General features: G+C 34.1%; 1 protein-coding gene across 1 annotated transcript; it reads right to left on the bottom strand.

Annotated features, from left to right (window-relative positions):
- Window positions 1–1,607: 1,607 nt before the first annotated feature.
- On the bottom strand, window positions 1,608–4,695 carry LOC106126514 (uncharacterized; the record flags this gene model as incomplete). The annotated part of the gene is made up of 4 exons (XM_013324225.1): window positions 1,608–1,839; window positions 3,577–3,736; window positions 3,858–4,062; window positions 4,152–4,695. Coding segments are annotated over 4 exons (1,077 nt in total), but the record flags the coding sequence as incomplete, so codon positions are not given.
- Window positions 4,696–11,691: the final 6,996 nt, after the last annotated feature.

The following is an 11,691-nucleotide window of genomic DNA, read 5'->3' as shown; positions in this document are numbered from 1 at the left end:
ATAAATATATCGATAAAATAATTTTGTTTTATTTGTCTTTTTGTTTGTAAGAAAGAAATCTAATGAAATTTTTTTTACATAGAAATGTTTTATTTACCCGTTGTTTTTAAACACTCCAATGATACACGCTTTTGTGATTTCTCCATACTTTTAGCTTGATAGTAGTTTTTCATTTTGAATTTTGTTATCATTTCTCAGGTTACGTTGATGAAAAAGATATAAAAAAAAGTCTGCACAATTGTTTTTTTAAATATTTTTATTAAATATCTTTGAATATTCAGTTGTAGCAAATATACGAAATTATATTAACAATTTATTATTCATAATATGTAGAAAAAAATTACATAATGTTGCAAAGATTTATAATAATCTGATAAAATGTTGCATGCGTTTTCAGTACATATATCACTAAGAGTAGCTTTTTAGGTACACTCCGTTAATTAGCAGTCTATCGTTTAATATTATTTTTATATACCCATATCATCGACCTCTATAACAATAATTACTCATTTAATAGTCCAGTAATAAAATTAAATAAAAACCAATTATTGCATATATCGTCTTTTTAGCGGCGAAAATTTTACTTCTGCAGAATTTGTAACTAAAATATCCACAATTTCAAAAGAACCCGACTGACAAGCTCTAACCGATGGAATAACGCCATCTATTGTCTGCGTATTAAAACAAAGACGTTACTAACTAACTACACTTTCTTGTTTTAGTTTTTAGGTTAGCACAATTACCTTTATTGTCAGTCGAGTAACAAAAATATGTCCCACCGAATTAAATGTAAAACAGTTTGTAATACAGTAATATCCATTGCTTATCAAATACCACGCCTTTAAAATAAAAACTTATTCTTAAGAAATACCCTTTACGTGACCGTTTATTAATTAAAAATTTAAAGTATTTTTCTAAGTAGCTAAATTTGAATACAACTAGGTGCAAGGTAATGGAAATTTGACCACTATATATAGTAAAAAACTACAACTATAAATATTTATTGCATATTTTTATCAGATTCTAAAACTTTAATAGTCTATTTATGGCCATTTTCTTTTTTTTTTGCTTTTTTTTCTTATAGTACGAAAAAAATTGAAATAAAGATTTTCTAATAGCTTTCGCTGTAGAAATAACAATCATGCAACAAGGAAAATATTACACTTTTTATATAAATCATAGACATCCTTGTAAGTATAACTTTTTTTTCAATCTTTTTTTAAATCCCGGAATTTTTCTTCACTTTTTTGACTCGTGTTCTATCACAGATTTGTTGATCGGGTTTACCAAGGCTTTCTCGATAATCTTGTGCTTTCGTTTAATAAAATACATATAAAATCATATTTAAAATAAAGAAAATAATAAAACATCGTATTCAAATTTGTCAAATAATCGTATATTTAAGTAAAATATTAAACCAATAGGTATAATGTCAAATAAAGAATTAAGTACAATTAAAAAATTTTAAACTATATAAAAAAAAAAGTCTTAATTTATTAAGAAAAATAAAAGCTTATCACAAAATAAACCCATTACCAATTCGAAATATAATAATGAAAAAATATTGAAGCTTTTAATTGAGAAATCAAGTACAAATTAAGAGACAAATATTGTTTATGGTGCGTTTTATCGCGCTATGCGGGCGGCCATGTTGCCGCCATTGCGCGGCTGTCAGAGACACATGCGACAGATGTCATCGTTGATCTCGAGCAGCTGCTCTATGAAGCTTTGGTTCGCGAGCACCTCGGCCAGCCGGCAGATGATGTTCCTTAACTCACCTTTCTTGTAATTCATTTGCGCGTTGCAAATCTCCACTTCCTCGGATATCGTCTCTGGTATCTAACAATTAAATAATTATCTATTAAAATATGCAGTACTTTTTATTTAAATTGACTAATCTTACTAATATTATAAATGTGAATGTTTAGATGGATGTTTGTTAGAAGGTATCTCCGGAACGGCTCAACGAATCTCGATGAAATTTGGCACAGATGTAAAACATAGCTACTCATTAAGTTTTTTTTAATTCCGAGCAGACGAGACGCGGGCGACAGATAATCTCTAATATTACCGCATACAACTATTAACTATTCATTGTACAAACATATTTTATTAAATAAACATATATTTAGGTTATAATTATTTAAAAGCATAATGAAAAAGAAGCATTATATCAAAATTATGCGCGCAGAATTAAAGTAAAATACGTAATTATTAAATTACAATTTAATCATTTTGATTATAGTGTGTAATGGAACGGAATACTGGGAAGGTTATTAGAGAAGGCCATTAGCATTCGTAATGAAGGTGTGTATAACATTTTATGGTTGTAACAAATACATTTTGTATTAGGACAATTACTTTCATAAATCGATAACAGAAACTAATGTTTTATTCAGAAATAATCGAGTTGAATATGTTTTAAATATATTAGAGAACCGAACCAAATGTTAATTTTACAAAGAAAAATAAAGACGCGATAGTAGATTCGTAATTAATATGTCTTAAAAAAACATCGTTTTTGTTAATTCATATTTAAATTAGAAATGTTATCAGTGTTAGAAATACCTAATAGCTAAGTAATGAGGTCGCAAACTAAGTTTCTTACTCACAATTTAACTTTTAACACGAATTTAAAGTTTGTTCTGCATATGAGAATAATGTTCACATATGAAAGTACATAAATATGTATATTAAATACATATATATAGAAGTTTAGCACGTGTCAGAATATTTATTCTGCGGAATAGTTAGCAAGAAATGTATCACAAACAATGTTGATGTTGTGGTCGTATTGTGAAAGCAGACATAACACAAAATGTCTAACTTAGTAGGTTTCGACTGACATATTGTTGTCTCTGTTTGTTCAAAGAGAATGTAAGCGATGACTGTATGTGTCAATAAAAGTGTTGCCACAGTTTAAGCCGGGTTACATCTAAGAATTTGTGGAAAGAACTATTTTTGTTTACAATTGATTTCTTCGCCGAAAAATTGGACAAATAATATGGTTATTTCAGTTGCAAATACGTTGATATGTTTTGGTAAAAATGACAATGTACAAACAAGATTTGGTGTCTTATTAAAAAAAACTCCACCTAGTAGTAAAGAGATGCAAGTTCATTGTTTGAATGCATCGGAAATCGTTAAAAACCGTAGTAAATTTTATAATAGAACGCGCCTTATCTATGTGTACTTATGCAATCACGAGACAAAGTTAAATAGCGGCACGTGCATATTACGCAAGCGTTTACATTACACGCACTGTTATACTTCGAAACACATCACATCCGGCAAGTTCTATTCATTTAGAAATACAAACTTAGAAATAGAGATGACTATTGAATGCCTGTCTGTAAAAATTTTATGATAAAAACATAGGTTCTCTGTAAATTATTACCGGCTGATAAGTAGTCCCTCTTACTACTATACAAATCATATTTTCCTTCTCTTTCATGTAACGAAAGGAGTCCAAATGTGACGTGCTCTTGTTATTCTTGACATTACATGAACCCCATGATAATTGAAAAGTAAAACTGTGACGTCATAATAGTGAAATAGATCGTGCTTGATACTTACAGCATCCGGATTGATAAAGCTGTTGAACTTGTATTTGGTCTTGTGTTTCTCAGCGCCGGTGTCAAAGAACAACGTAAACTGCGCGTCCTTGCCGCGGCCCCCCACCGGGAAATAGAGCCCGGCTATGAGGTGGCCTTTCTGGTCGCGGGCAAGCAGACTCCTGGAATGCAAAGCTTACGATTAAACTTTATCAAAAAGCACAAAGCGCCATATGTTTTTGACGAATGGCCTGATACGATCAACATAAATTTAGGTCAGTATAGTATTCCGGTAGATCTCACCTGAAGTTGTAAACGAGGTTCCTGCGCTCAGTGACATTGACACCGTCGAGGTATGGTCGCGCGACGTACACGAGCGAGGTCTGGCACTTGAATTTGGGACCGCGCGTCTCCCGCTCGCGCCACTCAACGTAGCCGCTGTTGAGCGGGCTGAACCCGTAGCTGTACTCCTTACGGCAAAGCGGCTCTTCTGACAGAGTGAACCAACCTTCGCGACACACAAACACCTTGTAGTCAGACGACGCAACGAAAGAGAGAAAACAAGTATCAATGAGCATGATTTATAAGTGTACCGACCGGTGTGCGGATACCCTCTATCCGCCATGACGGTGACGACGCGGGGCACGTGGTAGCCCGGGTCGGCCAGCAGAACACCAGCGCGGCCGTCCATCACGATCTGCACACACACCATGACGTGCTCCTTCTCGGCGACCATCACCGCCTCCGGGCCCTCGCCGCACGTCACGTACTCTCGCACGTCTTCGACCGCCTCCTCACAAGAGACCAGCGCGCAAGCTGCCGCAAATCCCGGCCGCCGCTTGTCCAAGCTGCGCCAGCGTCTCAGCAGCTCGAAACCGAGGCCTACGCAGGTGTGCTGCCGTGGTCGTATCGGCGGGTTGTACTTGCCGAACAGCTGCTGCAGCGGCTCCGCGGATTTCTCGAAGGCGTCGTACAGCGAGATGAAGTTGCTGACAGAGTCATAGTTGTCGGTAAGCAGCAGGCGACGCAGCACGCCCTCGGCGCGGGTCACGAGGTCCTCGTGCTCGGCGGGCGTGAGGTGCAGCGGTGGGCGCGGCGGGCCCCAGCGCGGGCCCGGCAAGGGGTTCAGGGAGTCCGCATCGAGTCAACTCGGCCACTCGGCGCCCCAGCGGCCGACCGTGGGCGCGACCGCCTCGGCCTCGGCGCGCGCCTCCGACCCCGGCCCGCGCGCATCGTCTTGTCCGCGGCCGCGCTCAGTGTGCGACTCGGGGGCGCCCTTCACGAGCGCCTCACGCTGCCTCTCTGACACCAATGATGACGATTTTTCACGCTCTGTTAAATAATACCATTATTTTTGTAAATTTTTGCACTAGTTTTTGGTTGATAACTATTGTAGCGAACCTAAACAATTGCATTTTTCATCTACGATGAATGTGTACTCTGTGTATTACGTATTCTTGTTCATTTCACGTTATATCTCACAATAAAACATAAAGAGCCATCAAGTTACATTAGCTTACGTCACTATTGCAGTCATAAAAACCTATGACGTAAGCCTTGACCCATGGTAAATACATTTGTCATGGCTTAGTTTTATGTTAGTTCTGTATGGATTAAAACAATACAAATGTCATACAATCCTTATGGTTTAAATATTTCTTATGTCATGTCTTCAGCTTGCGGTTTTTAATTTGCAACTCAAATATGGCCTTCAAACTTAGCTTGTTATTTCAGTTGGTGAATGTATCATTTCTTATCAATATTTAAACTTTTTTATCGTCAAGGCAACATGTGAATGCTGTATCTGTTATATCATGTCAGGTTTCATAAACTATTTATCGGAGCTTAAAATCTTTTATGACGATATCTTTTATACGTAGGTGATTGATAGTGTGTGTGTATTGCTATGTTAGTTGCCTATTGATTTTGTTTGCCATTTATTTAAAAATAAAAGTGCTACCTTCGTGATTGTTTTTATAAAAATTAGTCATTACTTTAAGGCTTAATTGCTTTAATTTTAATTAGATTTTAACGTCCACTAAAGTAAAATAAGATCTTTTGTTTCATTAACATGATTCATATCAAATGAGTTGCACAATAAACATTTTGCGCGGGAAATCATTATGACAAATACGACTAAAAATGGGCAACTTTATCTTTGTTCTAATAGACAATTTAAAAGTAACAATACAGCTACACGAACATTTTTTGTTGTTTTTGGTCTGTATCTATAGTTTTGTTTATCTGTGCTTTGTACAGCTGTGCCTGAGCAAACAATGGACGTCATTTTGTTGAAACTGATGTATGACGAGAATGAGCATTTGTGGAACAATGTACGTATATACGTTGTACAATAACCTCATAATTATTTCCGGTGCGCGATTATCGCTCTTAACCTTTTAGTTAGAAGAGCGAGTGTTCTACTTGTTTATTTGTTTTACCTGAATCACCTTGTGGTCGGTGGTATTTCTGCGATACGTTTTTGTGTGTTTAAAAATTTGAATAACATAAAATGGCAAAAGTGCACGTCCAATCAGGTTTATATCCGCTTATTATGTTGCCTAATCATTAAATAATGATATGCATATTGTACCAATATTAATTTATTTTTTTAAAAGGTCATTACTAAAATATGAAACTTTGCACTTTCAAAATACTAGTGATGTGACCTCGTAAACAGTTTCCTTTTCGATAACAAAATGTAAATTTAAGCGATAATATTTCTTCCGACAACGCAGTAGAGTTCATATTATTATACACATTCAATATGTCACAAAATGGCGGTCATATTTCGGCGGGAAATACAATCGGCAATTGCGGTTGGATTACAATCACTCAACAATATTGACAGCGCGCTGATCAGCTGTTCAGATTGACGTGTAAAATGACATTTTATTTTTTAATACAAGACACTATCGATTTTCGGTTTATTAAAATGTAATTAAATTGATTTTTTATTTTGATACTAGATTCGAAAATTGTCATCCTTTTAATGGAGGTTAATATAATTATAAATAAAAACAAATCTAAAGCTTATCCGCTGGCAGTCCTTAACTAAAAAAGTGAAGTGTTTAAATTAAATTACCATACTTTTAATCTGGGATCAATGTATCTTAACTCCAAAGGTCGGTTACCGGTCGACTATGTAGCATACAACGGGCTTCAGTTCAGAGAACGATGATTCATTGAGAATTTTAACATCCCTGTAATCGTAAAGACGAGCGCCAGGGAAGCACGTTATAGTGATGACTCATCAACTGAGTAATAGTTAAATTAGATAGCTGGTTTTAGAATAACGGTTATATTCATTGGTCAATATTGATGTGATGACGTATTTCAGAGTTTTTTTTTTATGTCAGTTTGTCTATGGTGTTCTGATATGTAACGCAGTGGTCATCGATAGTCCTTTATCTTTGAATTACAACTGATTAAGTTTAATATGAAAAAAAAACTTTTGTTTATGCAATACTTTTTTTTGGATTAGAATTCTATACGGCTGTTTCTCTCTTTGCGCCTTCAAAGGAACAATTCGGCAAGTTTTCATCTATCAACATCTTCGAGGCGTCCACTTAAGTTAAAGTTGGTATTGTCAGTTGAATATGTTATTCTCCTTTGTCTTTTTTAAAAAAAATTGCACACAAAATCCAGGGTCTTGCCCGTTTATTACCCTACTTATAATATTTATCTTCTGAAGAAAGATAAAGCCTTTCCAGTAATCGCCTGCAGTCCAACATGTAAAAACCTGTTCTCGAGTGAACTTCTAAAACTGGTTGTTTACTGTGGCATAGTTTTATAATTAGATCAATAAGCTGTAATAATGACCTCAGAATTACAAGTACATTTGCCGTAGATATCAGTTACAAAGTGTTACGTATAACTAAATCACAATATAAAAGAAAGTGTGCCACGACAGAGATTACGAAACCGTGTATCAAGAAAGAAGGCATTTCTTGATGCAAATCAAAGTGAGGGGATTCCCCAGAAGGATTTTTAAGATCGTTAAATATATTTCTGCTGCAATAAACTAATAATTATTATTATTTATATCCAAGTTTCTTGATATTTAAGATAGTTGATGTCCGATGACCACGTTCCAATTTCGATGGCAGGTCAACGTATGAAGATGTAGGCTATTGTGTCAGCGACCTTATTGCTAGTCATAAAGTATGCTCGAGTAGCATGCTTCAAGCATTCTTTAGCCTTAGCTTTCACGTATGTAGGCAGACTGAAGCACTCCTTACTTCAAAACTAAAGAAGCCTCACAAAGTCTTGAAGTGAATGTCGTGTAAGGTTTTTTGGTCTTTTTTTCATTAAAATATTATTGATCCTGTGTCCTTTTGACTTTTAACATTCTAGTTTTATAATTTATGATTTTTTTAAGCATTTAAATAGCAACCATTTATATAACTTTAAGCTATATTATTATTTTTTAAATGCCAAATGTTAGAATGGCTGCAATAATTCTGTATACTAATGAAGGTATTTATAAGTGTTATGTTTTTCTTATATTGAATGTGTTTTATTCATAATCCTGTGAAATAGATGTGATTTAAATTAAGGAGGTTTGATAGGTGCATTTAAGAATTAATGTAGCTTCATAGAAAAATTGATGACACAGATTGTTCTTAATTTGATTTTCCACAAGTACAATGAAATTGAATCTTATACACGAAGGAGTAGAGTACAAAATGCTGTCTTGCATTTATATTATCTTTGGGACCCTCAATGTTTGTACCACGCACAAATTATTGATTTTCGGGCATGGGTGTGTTTCTCTCATTAGAATTCTCTCCCCCTTGTTGGCGTTATATACCTTATTTTTTATTATCTATAGTAAACGAAGAGATAGAATGTCATTTATGATAGGATTCACTTTTGCGAGTCCTTATGAAGTCTGCCACGTGGTTTGTTATAGCTCTTATTCACTGAATTCTCATCTAACCTTTTTTTTAAAGAAATCTGTACCAAAAATCAGGTATAAACCATAAATTCAAATAATAATACATTAAAGATTTTAAAGAGTTTCTCTTAATTTCAAGGTTTAACTGATTAACAGATTGTTTAGTTGCCTACTATATAGGTTTATCTCGTAAGGCAATAGTAAAATTTCAGTTAATCTAGTAAGGTTTTAAACATTTTTGAACAATCGCTACTCCAAGTGAGTACACTTTGCAAAGCTTGCACAATGGTTGTCAAGTCGCCTCTGCCAATGCGGCAAGTTTTGCAGGATCGATCCACGCTTGGAACAAGTTTAATGTATACATCTTAGATTATTTCGTTTGTACGAAATATTTGGTAACACAGAACGGCTGGCATTAACCTGCTAAAAGGGTACCATCAGATTGGTATATACAATTTAAAAAATGGCTATATTTTTCGGTGACATTTGGTCCTTCGAAGTTATAACACCTTTCTTTAGGCTAATAATATCACTTCAACTCTTTTAAACCTTTATTCAGATTTTGGGTATAACAAAATGTACAGTTTTTTTGTCCAGAGTCGTTTTTGTTACATTTTAAATATCATACTTCATGTCTAAATGTATAGGCCGTTAATGATTTAGCTAGAGCGTTACGTAGATACATGTATAAATATAGACCCTGACCTTTAAAACCGCCTACAAACGCATTACTGTGCTACGAAGTGCGTAGGCATTTCGATAGTAAAATTACAAATAAAAGATAAGTTCGTTCAAAGGTCGATTAACCCTTGCAGGAGTCAATGCACAGGTGGCAAACAAAAAAATAATATATTGTCTCTGGTTTGACTGCAATGCTGTTGTAAAAAGGGGTAAGTGGCATTGAATTGAACCTCTATTATTATAAGTGTCGAGGCACTTGCAAATCATAAGCAATAAAGTACTTTAATAAAAAATATTTGTGTTAATAATGTGCAATAGATAAATAATTATAAACGCATTTACCTTATCTATGTTAAAAGATAACAGTACGTCAATTGTCTAGCTAAATTACGTTTTTATGATAAGTTAAAAAAGGCGGGAAATCCCGCATTGATCAACTAATATAGGAAGAATATAACAATCACTATGAATATAGATTAAAAACTAAAACATACAACGAGAAGAACTAAAAGAACAAAAAATAAGATATATTACTGTACTGGCCTAGCTTAAATATGATAAAATATTTAAAACATATGCTTTTTTTAAATACATGGCAAAATAAATAGCAACTGATTTAAAAATGCCGCATAGGCTATTAAATCTTAGTATGAAATAGGTCAACGAAGCATGTAGCCAAGTTTTTTCACGTTATATTCGGGCAATTCATTTTGACGATTCAATCTCGCTGCAGTAAAATTATATTAATCGTAAATATCACCACAGAACCATATTTGGTAATCTTTTTAACAATAAAATATTTTTTTTAATTTAAAAGTGGTATATAATAACATTATAAGAGTGAAATTGTGTGAATTTAGGTTATCGCCTTGAGACGTCCGTATTTATATGTTAGTCTACAATATAAAGTTTATTTTTGGCAATGTAACTGTTATTTTAAACTAACTTACCACTGTAACGTGAGAGGGAAGGAAAAGTTAACTGCTAAATTACGACTTGTTTTATTTTATAAGTTGAAAGCAGTGTTAAATATTTCAGCAACAAATCACAGCATTGGTAAAATGATCTTTGTTTACGTCTAACGCAAAACAATTATTATCCGCATTTCCTACCTTCTAACTCTTTGCGTATACACCACGCGAGTACACATTCTTTGTGATAATAGAATACGACAAAAAATTGTATTAAAACACCAAAAACTTATATGAAGAGGCTAATATAAACTCATTTATTAAATATCTACTTACCCATACAACGGCTAGAAGCCAAATAAAAAAAGAAAAATAGATCGCTGCCTTTCGGGCGCGCTCTATCCGAAACGCTTATCCCTCCGCCGACGACAAACACAAACTGATCGTTGAATACAATTGTCGCCGCGCTAATATAGCAGCGCTGGTAGCGCTAGCATTGCCTCCTTTAGTGATTCCTTTTGCATAGCGTACGTTATAACTGTTACAGAGATAAATTTTAAGTAACAAATTCGTATAACTTTAGTAATTTTTCAAATAAAATTTAATGACCATTGTACTTCATACGCTTTATAATTAATTCTTCATTGTTAATAGTCTCTTTATTTACATTTTCTAATTACTTTGCACAATATAAAACAACAACTTAAAATTTCTTGTAAAATTTGATAGCCTTAGCAGTTGTTTGAAATTCGTGTGGATCTAAAAAACAAAAAATATGAAAAAACTGTTATTTTCTTTTGTTGTTATAACCAAGTTATAACGTTTAAAATAGCATAATACAGCAATATTGACAGTAGCGCAACGTGGCGGCCATGATGGTTGCGCTGTGCGCATGACAGTAGTTCCCCTCCTTCACCACGTCCCGCCCCTCATCTTCGTCCCACCCTCTTGCGCACAGCTGATCACGCGTAAGCAGTCTGCAGCCCATGCATATTTCATTAATAAAAGGGGCACGTCTAGACCGATAAAACGGATTCTTCGAAATAAGATAACGTCATCAATAATACCCTAACGGCTGGAGTTAAACAAACTATTGGTTTTGTATGTAAACGTTTCACGCAACTGTTAAGTGCTCACGTTCCGACACCACGTGACTATCGAATTATCAAATTTTGTTTAACGGCATTGATAGTTTCATGTGTTTGCAAGTGATAATAAACGTGTTTGTAAATAGTGTTTGGATTCAAACACGTGATCGCTAATCGTGCTAGATATTTTTTTAATACTGGTCTTTTTATCTACGGCAAAAGTTTTTATTTACCAAGTTGAACAAAATTTGTTTTTAAATCGATGACTTTCGATCGATCGATTCTATAATAATTAGGAGTTATTGGAAGTTTTTTCACTAAGTGTTATATATGTATATTGATAAACTTAAAAAAATAATTGGAAACTAAAACAATATTTAATCTTATCACAGAAACGATATTATTATGTTGACTAAACAACAAAACCTTTGATTTTTTGTCATTAAATTCTTATGAAAAGCAATAACACTTCTTGTCATTAATTATTTATTAAATATAGTTATGAAAACATTAATTACGTAATTACAAAATGACGTATCCTTTCACATTACAGCTAA

Source organism: Papilio xuthus, unplaced genomic scaffold (assembly GCF_000836235.2).
Source record: "Papilio xuthus unplaced genomic scaffold, Pxut_1.1 DF824992.1, whole genome shotgun sequence".
NCBI classification, from domain to species: Eukaryota; Metazoa; Arthropoda; class Insecta; order Lepidoptera; family Papilionidae; genus Papilio; species Papilio xuthus.
The sequence above is the reverse complement of the archived record's forward strand: the minus strand, read 5'-3'. Positions and strand labels throughout refer to the sequence as shown.